Source organism: Phascolarctos cinereus, unplaced genomic scaffold, assembly GCF_003287225.1.
Source record: "Phascolarctos cinereus isolate Bilbo 61053 unplaced genomic scaffold, phaCin_HiC Scaffold_1;HRSCAF=81, whole genome shotgun sequence".
Classification (NCBI taxonomy): domain Eukaryota; kingdom Metazoa; phylum Chordata; class Mammalia; order Diprotodontia; family Phascolarctidae; genus Phascolarctos; species Phascolarctos cinereus.
Genome location: NW_027555514.1, coordinates 47,531,134 through 47,550,662, shown reverse-complemented (window position 1 = coordinate 47,550,662; position 19,529 = coordinate 47,531,134). Strand labels below are relative to the sequence as shown.

The 19,529-nt window shown below is 36.8% G+C and overlaps 1 protein-coding gene across 1 annotated transcript in view; it reads right to left on the bottom strand.

The window, feature by feature from the left end:
• The window catches only part of PEX1 (peroxisomal biogenesis factor 1), a 43,916-nt gene that overhangs the window by 18,021 nt on the left and 6,366 nt on the right, over positions 1 to 19,529 (bottom strand). Inside the window, 10 exon segments of the mRNA XM_020987413.2 lie at positions 245 to 341; positions 2,892 to 3,024; positions 4,347 to 4,429; positions 5,338 to 5,447; positions 5,680 to 5,803; positions 8,647 to 8,766; positions 11,872 to 12,650; positions 12,747 to 12,861; positions 13,225 to 13,308; positions 15,285 to 15,428. Coding sequence (XP_020843072.1) covers positions 245 to 341; positions 2,892 to 3,024; positions 4,347 to 4,429; positions 5,338 to 5,447; positions 5,680 to 5,803; positions 8,647 to 8,766; positions 11,872 to 12,650; positions 12,747 to 12,861; positions 13,225 to 13,308; positions 15,285 to 15,428 — 1,789 coding nt within the window.

Genomic DNA, 19,529 nt, shown 5'->3' with positions numbered 1-19,529 from the left:
CTTTTTCTTCCTCCTTCCCCTTTGCTACTGAACTGAAGCTTCACCCTTGAGAAAAGCAAACAGTTTCTACTGACTCTCCAAACAAGAAAAAAGAACAAAACAAAAACAAAAAAGGACTAAGTAAATTCAACGTGGAAAAGATAAACTGAGAAGTTAAAGAAGACTTGAATTTAACATTAACAGCACATTTCCTCTCTACTTCTAAAAAGTAATTGATATGTAAAAAAAGTTATCATATTCCTACCTCTCAAGGCTTTACAGTCAATTACTTCCATGTGAGCATCTAGTCTATCAAATGCTTCTTTGCAGATAGCCTTAGCTAAAGTTGACTTTCCACTCCCCTAGAAAATAAAATTTTGCTAATAACTAAAATGTATTAATAATTAATAAATACAATAACAAAAAATGTTGGCAAAATGCGAAATTCATCCAACAATCAATAAGCAGTTATCAAGTACCTGATAGCTTTGTTCTGTGCTAGAGACCATGTGAAATACACAAAAGTATTAAAATATGCCCCTTCCTTCAAAGAATTCATGATCTGTGGGTCTGCATCCCATGCAATGTAATTTTTCATAGTGAAAGGATATAAAAATCTTCAACCATTTGGTGCTACTTTAGACTTAGGGACCAGCAAACAGTAGCCCAAGGGCCAACTCTGGCCCGCTGCCCAGTGGGCCCTAGTTTGCCAAACCCTTGTTTAAATTTATCATTTCATTTTTTTTCTCAATTTAAGTAAAATAACACCACTGGGTAGTGAATTATTTGGTCCTAATGACCCATATGTCAATATGGGTGGGGTGTCCTCCCACTTCTACAGACAGTAACTTCTCCATGATTCCATCCTTGGAGAGTTCTGAGGCTCATGGACCTGGAGCCCTAACCTGAACAGCCCTCAGAGAGCAGCTCTTCAGACTGCCTCCTTTTACAGAAGACAAGTCCAGAGGGATCTGCTCAGGTTCAAGTATGTGGTGTCAGATTGGAGAGTCAAGCTCAGGTCTTCCTGACACCTTATCCAGCACCATACTACCCTTCTCAAAGAAGAAATCCAAGAAAAGTAGAAAGGGAAAACCCACAAAAACACAAAAAGGCTCTCCACCCAGGGTGGATGGCTTCTACCTCTTCTGAACCAACTGAAGAATGGCAAATCCAATCCAACGAGGATTTATTAAGAACCTATTATATGCAAGGTACTGTGCTGGAGACAAAACAAAATAAGTAGCAAGTGCTGAGTATCACAGGGTCTTTAGATCATTTTAATACTGGGGGTATTCTAAATGTGAAATCTTTCTTAAGTGACCAGTGAATTGATCCACTATGAGAGAAACTAAACTGCAATGAAAGTGATCTGAGCAGAGAAGGCCTTCAGTGAGTGAGGAGGGGCTGAGGGGAGGGCTGGAACAACACAGCACAAGAAGAGAGGGCATCAGGAGCTGCAATCTGGACCACTGAGGATGAACTGCAACTATATTATCTTGGTCCTCTAGAGTTGACCAGGAAATTTCGTTTTCTCCTCTCACTAGAGAAGAAAGTGGGATGAAGAATGAAGCAGAAACTGTCAAAAGCAGCTGCTGTGTTGGCTCCCTTTGCTTAAAATTTCTGTTGTTGTTGTCACAAGGAATAGTTACATGGGGAGGGGGAGTTAAAGGGAACTGACAGTGACAGAAAAAAAGGGACAACAGACTCTTTTGAGAAGGGAACACTAAAGATAATTCAGCATTTTCTTGGTGTCTCTAGGGCAGCATCACTGAACAGAAATCCATTCCAGTAATGTGTCCTGCCCAGGGCTACCCTCAGCAGGGATGCTGGGGGATGGCCCCCAGGAAATGGTTCTTTGCTGCCACTGTAGGTCAATGCTAACTTGGGGTCTGGCAGTCTTGCCAGCTTCCACTGTCTGGGAGCACCCCTCCTCCCCCAGCTCAGGCTCTGAAATGAGAATCTGAAATACAAAACAAATCAATAGGCTCTAAGTGATTAGCTTGTCTCTGCAGTAAGTGGCTTTCGTTTGTTTGTAGCCATTTTGATAGTTGGACAACTTTCTCCTGTATTTCCAGGATCTTGGTCAAGTATAAATAAGCTGAAGTTTACGGAAACCTAATCTCCCGATAAATATTTATTAGGGAATGTATCTTGAAACTCAAAGTAGATAAAAGTGAAACAAAGACAGATGAATAATAATAAAATGATAATCAGAAGGAAAAAAAATCATGCCAATCAAATGGAGGAAAAAACATAAAAAGGAATTTGAGCAGAATGAGACAGATTACTTCTGTGCTTTATAACAGTGGACTGGTAAAGATGTACCACTGGAAACACTCTTCTACCGGCAAGGAGAAAATATTGCAAGCAACAAGAAAAAAACAATTTAAATACTGTGGAAATAGTCAGGATTTCACAAGACCTAGCAGCTTCTACTCTAAAACAGGGCTTCTTAAACTTTTCCCACTTTCGACCCCTTCAAGCGCTTCTTAAATACCATAGGTCTTGGAACAGTATATTTCAAAGAGCTCAAAAGAGCTGGGGTTGCATCCAAGAATAACTTACTCAGCAAAACTGAGTATAATCCTGAATGAAAAAAAAAATGGACATTTGATGAACTGAAAGGCTTTCAGGTATTTGTAACAAAAAGGCCAGAACTCAATGGAAAATTTTTATAGAAAATCCAAAAGAAATACAAGGAAAACATTAAGGGCTAACTATAAGGCACTCATTAAGGTCAAACTGTTTACTTATTATGCAAATGAAAATATTATCAATATTCTTAAAGCTGCAATCTTTTTTGTATGTAATTCTGTTTTAAGATAGGACTCAAAAACCAATGATACAAACATTAAAAGAACGCTATTGTTAAGCTAAGCATATGGGGAGCACACGGAAGCTGTAAGTAGCACCTTTACTCCTGTGACAAGGACGGCTCCATTCCGAAGTCCTGCAACAATGGAAGTTAGTTGGCGAGATAAAGGTCGTCCCAAGAGACTATGGGTGACATGTTCCAGAGAAACTATTCCTTGTTTATTCAACCCCCTGCAAAACATACAAAGTAACAGATAATTCAACACTGAAGCATAATGATAAAACATTGCTACTAAAAATCCCTAAGCTTTCTACATCAGTCTAGAGCATCTTAAACAACAGAATAAAACTTTCAAAATTCTAATTATTGGAAAGAGTCTGATTTAGTGCAGAGTCTGCATTATGGATTTTTGAAATTCAGTGTTATTACTTTCATGTCCATGCAAAAATTAGGATGAAGTTAATATGGCCTAGTATAGATCATTAAGGGATTTGCTTTAATTTTTTTTAAAGGTTTTGTTTTTTGTCTCTGCAATCAGCATATCAGTTATAAATATGTACTTTAAAAGGGTTCGGGTAAGATTAAAACAGGTTTTTCTCTTAAAAGATGCCCTCTAAAATCTTGTTTGCAATATTAGTTTTCTTAGCAAATCTAACTGTTATAAGTAATTAAAAGCTCTGCCTAGGTATTGCCTCATTTATTACAGATTCCAAATGAATTCTACATTGACAACTTAAACTATACTCTCTTCAGAAAGTTCTTACTTTTATAGCCTTGATTTTTCACAAATGCAGTAACAGCACATGGAGAGTGCCTGGAGGCTGGTAAAGCTTCCCATGCTATTTCATTCTGTCCTCACAACAACTCTGTAATGTAGGTGGCATTATTATCCTTATTTCAGTTGAGAAAGCTGATGTGGAGAAAAGTTAACTGACTTCCCCAAGGTCCCTGGGCCAGTAAGTGTTTAAAGCGGGATTTGAACACAGGTCTCCTTGATTCTAAAGGCAGCACTCTATTCCATGGTAGCACTGTGTTCAAATTAGAGTTCTTTAGGAAATTACAGGTATTACCCATTTGTCAAAAACCTAGCTGAAAAATCCTGCCTGCTAATGATCTTATCACCTTCCCTAAAATCTATGGAGAGCACACTCAATCTTACCTACTCCACTCACAAGAAAGTGAGGGAACAACATAATTTAAATATTAAAAATGTTTCTTCAATGAAATTTTACAAAATTATTTGCTTTAAAAATTACAAATTATGGTTGCTATAATCACAAACAATCAGGTTCACATCTGGCTTCTTTCCTCTTCTCACAAGCAGATTTGCAATGTAAAGTGGTTAATAAGCTGCATGCTTTGGGGAGTATGAGAGCCAAATGAACTGCTGAGCCAGACAGCGCCTGAATGGACATACACAATCACTGGCATCATTAGGGAATTCATGAATGGGGACTTGGTAGTTACTGGCATCCATGTTGTAATGTCATAAAGACCCTAGCATAGAGATAGAATGTTTTAAAACACATTTTGCTTGGCCCACACTTCTTACCCTAAGGAGCTCAGTTTTAAAAAAGGAGGAGTAAAGCTGGTTTCCTCAATGCTTTCCTCTTGTACCACAGGATACAGAAGGATCTACCATAACAAAGAAAAGCACCTTTAATTTTGAGAGAAGTATGATAAAGAATCAGTTTTACTTAGGAAACAAAAAGCAAAGTTTCCCTCAAATACAATAATCTGTGCTTTTAGAAGACTAATATTTGTAGTATAAGTAATACATTAAATCTTTTTTTTATTTTTGTAATCACTTTATTTCCTCATCTAAACAGGCATATTTACATAATTAAAACACTTTAGTAATCTGACATTTGGGTAACAACCCCATAAAACATAACTTACACTCTGCTCTACCTGCTACACCGTTCTATCTCCATGGTATTAGAATTTAGGAAAAGGTCTGTTTAAAATAACAACAACTTGGTTTTCATTTTAATTGTGATGTTAGATCAAATGTGAGGAAAGAAGAAACACAGACGGAGAAGAAAGTGAGGGACACATCAATCTGACTAGAAAAACAGGGAGCAGATGGTGATCTGTTCAGAAAGTCATCTCTGCACCCACTGATGAAAGTCAAAGAAATCACAACCTACCCAGATAGCAACATATCTCAACCCCTTTTCTCCCATAACTGACAGTGCTGGTAGTTCATTTTTATACATTGAAGAACTAAGATCAGCAACAAATTTTATAATTAAATTCTTTAAAATATTTACTTTTTAGAAATTCTTAAAGACTTTGCAAATGATTTTATTTGCTAAAAAAAAAAGCATTCAATGTAAATCTAACTAGTATAACTGCAAAATTTTATAAAGATATTGTAGAAATGTTAAATCAAGTTTTTTGGTAATCCAGACACTTGAGTCTGTAAATATGATCAATGGGGTGAGAATGTCTTCCATAGGAAACTCATTCATATGCATTATTTTTAACATAAAATAAGAAATCATTATTTTATTAAATATTCAGAATTACAAAATATTTACCTGTATATCAATCTTCTGGAGTAAGCTGGTACTCAACATAAAAACATTTTCTGAATTATTTTTTTCTGTTTCCAAAGCATGAACAATATTCAAAGAAAACTTCTTCAGCCCTATTGAAAAGATAATAATGCTGACATTACTGTAATGATTAATATTTAAATCAAAATTAGATAATCCAGAATTTACAAAGAAACATTAAACTGAGTGTTGCACCAGGTATGTAGTTTCTTTTTAAAAAAATCTAATTTTAAGTTATTTTGCTTCTCAGTGCTGTAACTTAAAAAAGAGAGCTCTTTATTCATATTTAAGGGAGGGAAATCCAAATTAGCAAAGATTACCTACCATCTTTAAATGTCAAATTAATGTATTCTTCAGCTGACAGTATCCAGGGACAAGTTACTGTACTAGAATTCTGCAGCCATAAACTGAAAGCAGATTTAATTTCTTCTTCACTTATGTCTTTATGCTAACCATAAAAAGGAAAGAAAAACAAAGAATTACCTTGACAACTGTTCATCTTGTTGGTAGTATTTACAGCTTATAAGATGCTCAGAAGGTGCAAATATGTGCTATTATCAGAGATTCAAAAAAATACTCAAAAGCCAGAGCCTGAAGAATTAACAGAAGCAGGCCTTGTGCTTAATTAATTAGCACAATTATCTAAAAAGTGTGGAAGATAGTATATTTGATGGCAAAGAACTGACATACAATTGAAAAAGCTTTCATATCATAACTCTTAAAGGCAACTTTTTGCTAGCCTGCTTCCATAGAAAGAAAAGTAGCATAACAGTCCTCTGGACTAAGAAAGAAGAAATCTGAGGATAAGTAAGCTTCCATGTTAATGTTTGCTACATGGGTGACTGAAGATTAGTGTTTTCAGTTTCTGTCCACTCTCAATACTCCTTTCTTTATTGTCACCTCCCTCTTTTCTTGTCACCCATCACTTCCACTGTCCCTGCAAATCAGATTTATTTTTGGCCTGCTTTGTTTCTATCATCTCTCCTTCTCCCTTTAATCTAGCCTAGGGCTACTTTGTGGATTATAAAGAAAAAGTGAGACATTATTATTTAAATAAGTAAAACAAAGAAAAAATATTATTTTAAAGCAAATAAATTCCCTGCATCTCCTGCTTTTTTCTGGATGTGGAAGAGAGTTAGTTCTGGGGACTTAAGAAGTCTCAAGAGAGCCATGAAAAAGCTTGATACCATCAAGTACAAAGGTTTGCATTCACAGAATGCTAGAGATGGAAGGGATCTGAAGGCAAAGAGGTGGAAGATAGATTGTCTTGTGTAAGGGGTAGAAATATATGATAAACCCAGAAAAGGTCTGGTCAAGTCAGGTGCGAATGGTTTTAAATGACAAAGTCCATCCCACTTTACCATACAAAAAAAAATTTACAGTAACAACTCATTTCTGAGACTAAAATCAGTGAAAATCCATATTCTGTAACTAACTGCTAATGATTCTTCTATACAAGGTACCCAGCCTGGAGAGCAGTATTTCTGTGAAAAACACTAAATTTCAACAATTAAAAATATTCAAATATATAAATCACATGGAAAGCAATTTGGAATTATGTAGATAGAGTGATTAAAATACCTATACCCTTTGCCCAGAGATTCCATTATTAAGCTTATATCCCAAAGAGATCTTTAATAATTAGAAAATCTCTATAAACGTCAAAATATTTTCAATGGCACTTTTGGCAAAGAACTGGAAGCAAAGGAGATGCCCACTGACTGGGAAATGGTGAAACAAGTTGTGGCATGTGAATGGAATGGAATGGAATATTACTGTGCTGTAAGAAACAACAAGCATGGTGAATTAGAAGAAGCATGGGAAGACTTACATGAACTGATGCAGAGTTAAGTAAGCAGAGCCAAGAAAACAACATACACAATGACTACAATAAATGAATGGAAGGAGCCACAAACAAAAAATGTTATAAAGCTGTAAAGAAGAGATAGATGTAAGATCTTCCCACTCCACCCCTTTGTAGAGGTATAACAAGTGTTATACACTGCACATATTTTCAGAGTTTATCAATGTATTGATCGGTTATGATTATTTTCCCCTTTATCTCCCCCGTTTTTGTCTTTAGAAATTTTATTTATTATATGGAATGGCTCTTGGGGAAGAGAAGGAAAACTGAGAGAAATTTTGGTGATATTAAAAAAAGACACAAATAGGAACTAATTTAAAACAAAAAATTTAAATTGTTTAAAATTATATGTAAAGTTTTAGAAATTTAATAATTCATTACTATGGATATGAAACTAAGTCTAGTACTTTGTTCTCTTCCTATTAGGCTATTATAAAAATAGGTTTATCAACTCTAGGCTATCAATCTGACTCTATCAGGCATTTCCATGATTATATCTATAATGGTATTCACAGTGATCAAGCTGAATGATAATAATATAACAATAATTGTAGCATTTCAAGACTTAAAATACATTTTCTTCTTAACAACCATGTCAGATAAGTTATACAAGTGTAGTCATTCCTATCTTACTAACAAGAAAACGAAGGCTCAGAGAAGGTTAGTGATTTGCTCACAGAGCCAGGACTTAAACCCAGGTCTTCTAATTTCAAGACCATTGATTTTTGCAACATATCTGGACATACCTTCTGAATTATGAAAGATGAAGTTGTGTTCAGACATCATTCAGGAAAACACAATTAGAAAAGGAGGTGAGATGGTCATTCAGAGTTAGTGATAACAAGCTGATAGGCTGAGTTCTATAAAATGTAAAAAGACCTGGACGAAGTGCTTCATTGAACTGGGATTTATGGGACGACATGGACAAAAATTCTAGAGGATAAGAAGGTATGGGTGGATTGTTTTCTAAACTGATACTAAGATTAACACACAAGAGCTCTCACAGGCCCATTACATGATAAGTATTTTTACTAAATAAGTTCCTGTTATTATATTAAAATTATTTCAAAACTGGTAACCTATTGGTAACCCTAATCCTAATCCAGGGAAGTATTAACTCTGATAATTATTAATCAGAATCTAGGAGTTATCCTAGTTAATTGTAAGAAGAAAAGTGAATGGCTGAGTAAAATGGATATTGAAAGAATGTCAGCAAGACTTTCAAAGTCAAAACTGTTGAGTACCTGTGCAAGCGCACAGTGCATAATAAGCCTCTCTTACGAGGTTTATTACAAGGGTCTTGATTTGGGACTTGGGACTTCTTGATTCAGCCAACATACATACATCTGGGTTACACCAACTGAAACAACAGCATTACTTAGACTACATATGCAAAAGGATTTGAATGCACATGAATTTGCACTTACCAAATTTTCTCTAGGTTGTAATTTGATAGATTTTGGAATCTGGGGGATTGATTCCACTGGTGATATTCGGACAGCTGAATGCATTTGTATATTCAGTCTTTTTCTCATGTCTTCTGGAATCTTAAATAAATATACATATATACAGTGTCAGAAATCAATGTTCAAAAAATAGAAATATATTTAAAGTTCAATTCAGCTATAATGTTTCCTAATAGAGATAATACTTTTTATTTCCACAGTTTCAGATGAAATTATCCAAGTTAACAAAATTATTGAGTGCTAGGCAGGACTGATTTCAGACAGAAGGAAAAAGCTCTAAAATTAAATTTTTAACCTCATTTTTCCCCCTCTTCTTAGAACTAGTGCTGTGCAAGGATATACTCTGAATTATCATCTAAGACAGCTTTCAACATAGTTTTCTTTCAACAAGATAGAATCAAATTAATGTCAGTTCTGTAGCTGAGCTACATGTATGGATTAAACTGTATCTTTCAGAACTAGAAGCTTCAATTAACAAAACTTGTTGTACCTTAAACTTTTTATCCTCCCTAATGCCTAACACAGTGTTCTACAGTAGACACTTTATAAATATTTGTTGGATGAACAAATAAGAAGCTGTGGTATGCTGGGAGGGGTAATTACAACTAACCCCACAAGGCCAGAGATCAGCCCTACCAATTCTAGACAGAAGCTGTAAACCTAAAAGCACAAGATAAGGGATTCCCCTCAACTAGGATGCTTATATATAACAACAAAAGAGTAAAAAAAAAAAATTCGATCTCTCTTCACCATCGACACTAATCTCTGAAGCCCAGGTTTTAGCTGTAGTATCTTAAGACAGAAGCTGTAAAATAAACAACCTATAAGTATATTCAAAAGAGTGAATAATTTAGAAGAACAGAAATGGTAAGAATAGAAGAAGAGAATAATCCCCACCTGATGCCTAAACAAAGATTTGCTGCACTTCCCTTAGATCAAATCTTAGCCAATCGATATTCACTGCTTAGGAAAGGGGTCTCTACTTAATGAATGAGCTATGATCAACCAAACCTGACCTCATCTATTGCAAAGTGGCAAAGATTTGAGCACTTCTCACTCAATGGTCTGTGGGTATTTCCAATAATCAATCCATCAACAAAAAAGTGTGGAAACTGCTGTTAAGCCCCCATCACCAATGCACATGGGCACATCAATCTAATAGAACAGAAAAAGGGATTTGAAATTTATGGAGAGCTCAACTGCCTTCTTGTCTCTGGCTCCAGTATTTCACTATTAGCATCTACCCAACCACACCAATCTGCATGCTTTAAACAAATAAAAGTAGCTCCTACCAACTAAAATGTTGGGAACCCAGTGCCCAACACAGCGCAGGGCATATGGTGGGTATTTAAATGCTATTGATTGGAAATTCCTGGCCTAGGAGGACTTTTCTCATGCTTCTTTTATCTTGTTTTCCTTCTCTGTTTTTTATTTGCTCTTCATCTTTTAACTCTACTCAACTAATCAATCAAACAATATTTATTAGGTGTCTTCTATTTATAAGCCCTTGTGATAGGCCAGGGGTAGGGAACCTGCAGCCTCAAGGTCACATGTGGCCCTCTAGGTCCCCAAGTGTGGCCCTTTGACTGAATCCAAACTTCACAGAACAAATCCCCTTAATAAAAGGATTTGTTCTGTAAAACGGAATCAGTCAAAACGCTGCCCTTGAGGACCTAGAAGGCCACAGGTTCCCCATCCCTGTGCTAGGCACCATAGGAATATACAGAAATATAAGACAAGATTTTTGCCCTCAAAGAGCTTATAATCTAGTTTGAGAGACATGGCATAAATGGTAATAAAATGTTAAATGTCAATCCAAAGCAGCAGGAGAGCTATTATAAGATAGGGTAATATTAACAGTCAAATAAAATGCTGACTATTCTGAGAGGTCAGGGGAAGGAAGTTTCACTGGTTGAAGTGCTCTAGAAGGGTCTCCTGGAGAAGACGGGAAGTGAACTATGCTATAAAGAATGAATGGGACACAGACAGGACAAGGAATGGCATTCCTGGATAGGTCACTTTGCATGAGTTGGTATGGAGCTTTAGCTAAACAGACCAGTTTATCTGAACAGATGTGGAGAGGCAGTGTGGGGAAAAGAGAAACTATACTTCAGAGTCACAAGATAAGGGTTGGAATTCCAAGTCTATCACTTTACTATCAATGTGAACTTGGAGAAGTCCCCACTCAAACTCCTTGGGCCCATTTTATCTTTAAAATGAGAGGGCTGGAACACAGGACCTTTAGGGTTCCTTCTGGTCAGGTCTGAAAGCTATGAACATATAGATAGTAGCATTAATAGAAATACAAAAAAATTAGGGACAGTCAGTTCTGAGGTGATAAGGAAGAGTTCAGTTTTTAGAAATGATGAATTTTAGTGACAATGTGATAATCCAGAAAGAAATATGCAGCAGAAAACGGAATGTGAAACTGGCATATGAGCGGGAAGTCAGCGTCTGAGATGTTGTATGCATAAAAGTCACCCATACCCAGCTGGCAGCTACAGGCAGAGGAGATGATGTCTTCTCCAAGGAAGCTCTCCTTTATTTAGTCCTTTCTACATCCCTAAACTTTTTCCTCTATGGAACTGGGATAGCTTTCCCATGCTCCTGGACTTCTACAGCATCCACTTTCCCCTAACACCTGACAGCAAGCCAGACTTGCCTCTGCTCATAAAACACAGAGGAAGAAATTACTGCAGGCGATGGAAGGTTTGAGGTGAAGTGAACATACTACCACTTACAGGCTTTGAGGCAAATTGTCTAAAAGCAAAGGGATAATCTAGGGACAAAATCTTTTTTTGCTATCAAGCAATGGAGGCAAAATAGGGTAACAATTCATCATAGTACCTAATACAACTGTAGGGATATTGCAGGTACTTAATAAATACCTACTGATTGATTATATTAAATTACAATGATACTTTTCATTCATCTATTTCATTTTTATAGTACACCTTACTATAGTACTAATCTGTATCTGTCAGGCAGTGCTAATACAATTTGTACAATAACCCATGATTTTACCACAAAACTAGAAAGTTATCACCCTATCCACTACATAGAAAATCTTAGGTTCTGTTTTCCTAATACAACACATTATAGTTTTTACAGAGAACCATTATAGTTTCAAGGGTTGTAAATACACAAATGAGTTCCTTTTCCCCAAGTCACAAAGTTCACACTAACCCAAACTTTCCCAGTATGGAGAGCTTCTATAGTGTTGTTATACTGTATGGAATTCTTCAGTTCCTCAAGTCCATTCCAGACTATCTGCACCACACAGGCCTTACCAACTCCTTGACTACTACCTGAGCGAATCTGCTTTTTATTTTGTTGGTCAGCCATCTGCTTTTCCTTTTCAGGTGACAGGACATTTTGTTTTGTTTCACTTGGTTGTTGCTTTGGAGAGAGCAGCTGAGTTAACTTTCCATAGGTCACAGTAAAACTGGGCTCCAAATCAAAATACTGTTGATTCCAGGGAAAAATATGAATGGCATGGTCTTTTTGAAACAAAGATGTTGCTGACACACGTTGTATACTGGGAGGCTGAGAATGACATACTCTGAAAACAGAGTCTTTTGGAACTACTGTTAACTGCATATTTTTGAATGCGTTAATTTCACTTGAACCCCAGAGGGTATCCATTTTTTTCTCAGCTCCGTAAGAAAAAATGCTCCCCATGAGATTCCATATGTTTGGCATTGTAAACATGCCAAAGATAAGATCTGAATCTTGTTTATTCAGCTCATGGGCATCTGCAGCGCTTGAATGAGACTGTTTTGTTTGAAATCCCCCTGTCAGGTCTTCCTGATCTCTTCTGTCTTTATTAAAGATTCCTTGTGTGTCATCTGCTCCAGGAAAGGGCAGATCTGCGGCACTTTCTTTGGTCTGGCGCGTCTTGGGATGAACGAAGAGCTCAGTGTCATTTTCCAACCTACCATAAGTGGCAGCTGGCATGAGTGCAACTGGGAAGAAAACAAGCTCATTAATACCTTCATCTCCACCTCCGCATTAGGGCAGCGCTGCAGAATAAGATGGCAAATCTTAAAAACGGCACTTACCAATCTGGATAAAAATGTACGTCTGCTGATCAACCCAAACAGGGAAAATTGCATTTGGAAAGACTATTCGAATCTGATCAAGGAGATGCTGTTCAAGAGAAGAAGCATGCAGCTCCTAGGACAATGTTACATCATATCAGGAAAGCAAAACCAAAACAAAACAAAGATACAAAAAAAAAAAGACTCAAACAACATTTTGCATTTGTTCCTGAGCAAATATTTTGTCTAACAATGAAATCAGATCTGATTTGAATCAGAGTAACATTACTTTAGGAAGTTTATAATTAATATCAGGGAAGGGAAAATTAATAAAAATGTTATTTTAAAATAGTTGAACTTTAACATGGCAATACTTTTTTTTTTAAGGCAATTGGGGTTAAGTGACTTGCCCAGGGTCACACAGCTAGTAAATGTCAAGCGTTTGGTCCGAGGCCAGATTTGAATCATGGCAATACTTCTGACTATTTTTTTTTTTTACCAGTATCTCCCAATCATCTGCTGAGAGGGGTTTCACCTCAACTTGATGACAAGACACCACATGGGAACAGGGCCTGAGAAACACCTGGCAAAAATAAAATTTTTATACATTAGGATTTTGAGTACTTATCTGTGGGAAGTAAAATATTTAAGTAAGAAATAGTGTGGATATAATGTGGCATAACTATTTAAGAAAAAAACTACAAACAAAGCAGTATACCAAATACTATCAAGAAATATAACTGTACCTATATTAATTAAAAATAATATTAAAACAGATTTTATGAAAATAATTTACAATAATAATATCTAGAAAACTGAGAACGATATTGAAATTGAAATTTGTGCTGAACAAGAATCAATGACTCGATGTAAATAAATCTTACACTTAGCTAAAGGATGGGCTAGTCTAGATGAAGGACCCGTAACAAGTCAACTGCAGACTCTGACCTGGTCAGTCTTGGGGCTTTCTAACCACACACTCCATCCCTATGGAAATTGTCAGTATTGCTAAGCTACAAATACAGGCCTACAGTGCCAGCATATCTTCTCCTTTGTGTCCTCTGAAACTGTCTGTGGAACAGGGTAGGGGGGAAGCCAATGAGGTTACAATGTAGGTAAATCCTGATGCACTTTGCTTTTTGCTAATGCCACAATTTGTCAACAGTATTTCCCAATCACTAATCTGTGCTTCATACTCTAGACCAGGGTGTCTCAAACTTTTTCCACTGGGAACCCCTTTTCGCATTTCAGCAGCATTTGTTGGCTTACATGGGCCTGAGGGCATGTGCAGTGCAAAGTGCTTATGTTTTGTGTTCAGAACCAAGGTGGCAGTGAAGATGCTTGATGCAGTAGGGGCAAATGCTTCCAGAAACACCTCAGATTCATTACGCGTTTGATTTTTAATTAATTTTTGGCTGTTGTGTGTTCAGAAACCTTTTATAGTTGCCAAATTTTTGGGTTGAGACCCACAGTTGAAGCATTGCCTAGACAAACAAGTATGGAACAGAACAGCTCCTTACCAATCAGTCAACAAACACTTATTACCTAATATATGCCACCCAAAAGTTGGAAATCCCTGAACTTATGTGATCCATTATCTTTTTCTCTCTCTAATTTATCAGGAGCTTGTGACCCAGTGGTATAGTGTATAGTTTGTAGAAGGATATACAAAAATGCAATTAGGAATACACTTATAAATAAATGGAAAAAACCAAACAAACCAATCAGTAAGTTGTGTCATGTTAGGAATTAGAACCAAGTCATCTAAGACAGTTTACAAGAGGAAATAACAAGGAAGAAGGTTGAGAGGTTGAGAGTTTGAGAAGTATATGCTTCTCCTCAGATATCTAGATACAATGCAGAGAATAGAAGGGTATCTGGGAATCGAACTTTAAATTTTAACACAAGTAGGATAAGACCCATGATTCAAATACAGAAATGGAAGGACATACCTTGTTTTCACAAGTAAAAAAAAAAATTTAAGATCAGAAACAGAGCAGTGCTAATGTTTGAGCAATGATAATCATGGAAGATGGAAACAGAAGGGACATCTCTAGAAGGATGTGCTTCATGTCATTTGGCCCCATCCAGGACACGGTGGGGGCTTTCCCAATAACTATGGAACTATCAGGCCTTTTGCTATTAGGAAAACTTGACATAAGCACCACTTTGCCAGAAGAGCATACGATCAGCTTGCACTTGCCTGACTCTCAATTCACCTCTGATAAGGTAAAGCAAGAGGGCAGTTAAGACTCAGCTGGTAAAGCAGAAACACTGGGAACTTTGGGAGGAAATGACTGTGATTTTATAGTTCGTAACAGTCCAGGAAGTGAATGCAGGCCATAGTCAGATATGGACTCTTATGCGTAGAAAAAATGTCTTGTTCTTTTAGTCGTTAAAAAAACCAAACAAAACCATATGAGCTTACCATAGAAGAACTTAAGCTTTCTCTCCTCTATTTTGAAAGAAGAATCTGAATGTTGTGGTATTTTCTTTTCATTACTATTTTAGATTCGATTAGAGCAAATGAGTCCCTTCTTCACATCATTAGATGCTTACCTGTTCCCCATCTGAAATTCCAAGTTTCTGGCCAACCTGCCTATTAATTTCAGCCACATTTTCACCATAGTTAGAATGATGTCTCCCTTCTACCCAGCTCAAGAATATAGGCTGGTGACCCCAGGCCACTTCTATAGCTTGATTCTGTTCATATCAGAGAGAAGAAAAATGAGAGAAAATTATGTATCACAATTTTCATATGCTGCAGTGATCAATATCAAATACAACCACTCTAATTACCGACACATAACCAAAGAACGTCTTTTAAGGTCGGGAGATAAGTCTGTATGTGGTGTCCAAATCTGACATGTGATAACAAACAAATTCTTAAAGTATGATCCTTTCTTTTAAAAAAAATCATGATATATTTTTAACATTTTATAATTTTGAGTTCCAAATTCTCTCCCTCCTTCCCACTCCTCCCTCACCCATCGAGAAGGCAAACAACATGGTATCAATCATATATTTGAAATCATGCAAAATGTACTTCCATATTAGCCCAAAAGCAAGAAACCGAGAAAATAGGAGAGAAAATTCAATTTGCACTCAGAGCTCATCAGTTTTTTCCCTGGATAGAATTTTTTCATAATGAGTCTTTTGGAATTAATTGTCTTGTATCTAAAATAACTGTAGACAATATAAAACACTTGGGAATCCATCTGTCAAGACAAACTCCAGAACCATATGAACATCATTACAAAATGCTTTTCACACAAATAGAGTCAGATCTAAACAACTAGAAAACTATTAATTGCTCATGGAGGGGCTGAGCCAAAACAATAAAAATGACAAATCTAAATATACTTAGTGCCATGCAAATCAAACAACCAAAAAATTATTTTATGGAGTTATGAATCCTTTGGAATTGGCTTGGATAACTGTACTGATAAAAGGAGTCAAGTCTTTCAAACATTACTGTGTTCAACTGTGTACAATAATCTCCCAGTAATCCTGACTTGACTTTGCATCAGTTCATTTAGTTCTTGCCATGCTTTTTTGAAACTATCCTCTCATCATTTCTTTCTTTTTTTTTTTTTGGTGAGGCAATCGGGGTTAAGTGACTTGCCCTAGGTCACACAGCGAGGAAATAGCAAGTGTCTGAGTCCAGATTTGAATTTAGGACCTCTTGACTCCAGGGCCGATGCTGTATCCACTGTGCCACCTAGTGCCCCTTGTCCTGCCCCATCATTTCCTATACTCCATAATCAAATGTACCCTCAAGGTCTCTCTGAAGAACTTTGGCACTGATTGTGTGACATGAGAGATGCTGGCAAAGGCACGATGTACTCACATCAAAGAAGGCACTGTGCTCTATGAGCAATGCAGAACTGAAGTGGCTCAAAAGAACTGTGAGATGTGTAAATTTAGAGAATACACTCCAAATGTTCTCAAGGACTATTTGTGCCCGACCTGTGGTAGAGCATTCTGAGCTCATACCGGTCTGATTAGCCACAGGTGGACACACTGTAACTTGACTCTAACATACGTGATGTCATTTTGGTCCTCTTCCAGAATGAAGGATAACAACCAACCAATGCCACAACTTATTCAGTCATTCCCCAAATGATGACCATCTCCTCAGTTTCCAATTCTTTGCCACCACAAAAAGACCTGCTATATTTTTGTACAATTAAGTTCTTTTCCTGAGGCAGCTAGATGGCTCAGTGGATAGAGTGCCACGCCTGGAATCGGGAAGACTCACCTTTCTGAGTTCAAATCTAATCACAGACCCTTACTAGCTGTGTGACCCTGGGCAAGTCACTAAACACTTTTTTGCCTCAGTTTCCTCAGTTGCTAAATAAGCTGGAGAAGGAATGGCAAACCACTTCAGTATCTTTGCTAAGAATACCCCAAATGGGGTAACGAAAAGTCAGATATGACTGAAAAGACTGAACAAAAGGTCCTTTTCCTTTGATCTCTTTGGGATCCAGAACTAGTAGCAGTATTGCTAGATCAAAAGGTTTGCACAGTTTTATACTCCTCTGGGCACAGTTCAAGATTGTTCTTCATAGAAATCATTTTACTATTATATTAATAACCAGTTATTAAATTAGGATCCAGGCTTTTCTCCTTTATTTCCTCATTTAAGACCCAGCCTCTGTAGGGTCAGTCTCAGAAAGACATGACTTCTTGAAGAGACTGTCCTAGCCTTCAAGGTACATCAATCTTGGGCAGGACCCCACTCCACTAGGAGAACTTACTTCCGTTTAAAGCAGGCCTGCCAAAGGATTTCCTCTATATACAAGGGATGTTTTCCTCTTCATTTTTCGAGGGATGCCTGAAATCTTTTATCAAGCAAATGCGTAACCTTGAAGTATAATAGATTTATTCTCCATGCTTTTCTTTTAACTCTGTGTATGTCTTTGTGTTTCAAGTATGTCTCTTGTACAGAACATATTGCTGGAGTCTGGTTTTTGATCCATTCTGCTATCTGCTTCCATTTGATAGGTTAGTTCATCCCACTCACATTCACAGTTGTGACTACTAACAGTGTATTTCCCTCAATCCTATTTTATTCTGTTTATCCTTCTCTCTTTTTATCCTTTCCTTCCTCGAATGTTGGTTTTGCTTCTGACCACTACCTCCCTTAAATCATTTCCCCTTCCCTCATATCTCTTATCCCCTTCTCCTATTCCCTATTATAGAAAAATTTCTATACCCATCTGAGTGTGTGTGTGTGTATACACAAATACAGACATTTATATTTTTTCTTCCCTCCTTGAACCAATTCTGATGAGATAAGGTTCTAGCATAGCCCACTCCCACCATCACTTTTCCTGTCCACTATAAAATCTCTTCCTTACACGCCTGTGAGAAAAATTTCCCCCTTCTACCTCTCCTCCCTTTTCCCAGTGCATCTCTCTTATCTCGTTTCTTTTTTGGGAAATCATTCCAGAATAAACAACTCACAGTCTACGTAGACTCTTCTAACTGCCCTAATAGTGATAAAGTTCTTAGGAGTTACATATATCATCTTCCCAGATAGCAATGTAAATGATTACTTTTTCATGTTTACATTATGCTTTTCTTGAGTTTTATGTTTGAATGTCAAATTTTTTATTCAGCTCCAGTCTTTTCATTAGGAATACTTGAAAGTCTTCTATTTCATTAAATATACATTTTCCCCCTGAAGGGTTATATTCAGTTTTGCTGGGTAAGTTATTCTTGGTTGTAATCCTAGCTCCTTTGCATTCTGGAATATTATAGTCCAAGCCCTCTGATCCTTTAACATGAAAGCTGCTAAATCTTATGTTAGCCTGACTCCAAGATATTTGAATTCTTTCTTTCTGGCTGTTTGCAATATCTTCTCTTTGACCTGGGAGCTCTAGAATTTGGCTATGATTTCTTGAGAGTTCTCATTTTATGATCTCTTTCAGGAAGTGGTTGGTGAATTCTTTCAACTTCTATTTTACCCTCTAGTTCTAGAATACCAGGGCAGTTTTCTTTGATAATCTCTTAAAATATGATGTCTAGGCTCTTTTTTTTGATCAAAACTTTCAAGTAGTTCAAAAATTCTTAAATTATCTCTCTTCGACCTATTTTCTAGGTCAGCTATTTTTCCAATGGGACATTTCCCATTTTCTATTTTTTTTTCCATTCTTTCGACTTTATTCATGGTGTCATTATACTCCACTTGTCCTATTCTAATTTTTAAGGAATTTTTTTCTTCAGTGAATTTTTGTGCCTCTTTAACCATTAGGCCAATTCTGTTTTTTAAGGTGTTATTTTCTTCAGTATTTTTTGATGCCTCCTTTACCAAGCTATTTTCTCATCATTTTCTTGCATCACTTTAATTTCTTTCCCCAATTTTTCCTCAACACACTTATCTCTTTCTTTAACTCTTCTAGGATTTTTGATGGCCTTGGGTCCAATTAGCATTTTTCTTTAAGGCTTTGCTTGTACCTCTTTTCATATGGTTGCCTTCTTCTAAGTTTATGTCTTATGCACCTTGAGGGCTAGGACAATCTCTTCCCTGCCACAGAGGTAGCTTTTTATGGCCAAGTTTGTTTGTTTTTTTAAGTTCATTTTTCCAGCCTATTTCTTGACTTTATACTTTACGGTAAAGTTGGGCTCTGCTCACCTAGTGGCAAGGAGGCACTGCTCCAAGCTTCAGGCTTTTTCGTGCTACTGTTTCCAGAATTAGTTTCCGGAGCGGGGTAGGCTGGGGATCTATAAGTTATTTTGTGCTTCCAAGATGGTGTTATCTGGGTGTGGTCACTGCTCTCCTGGTCTTCCACTGCTGTT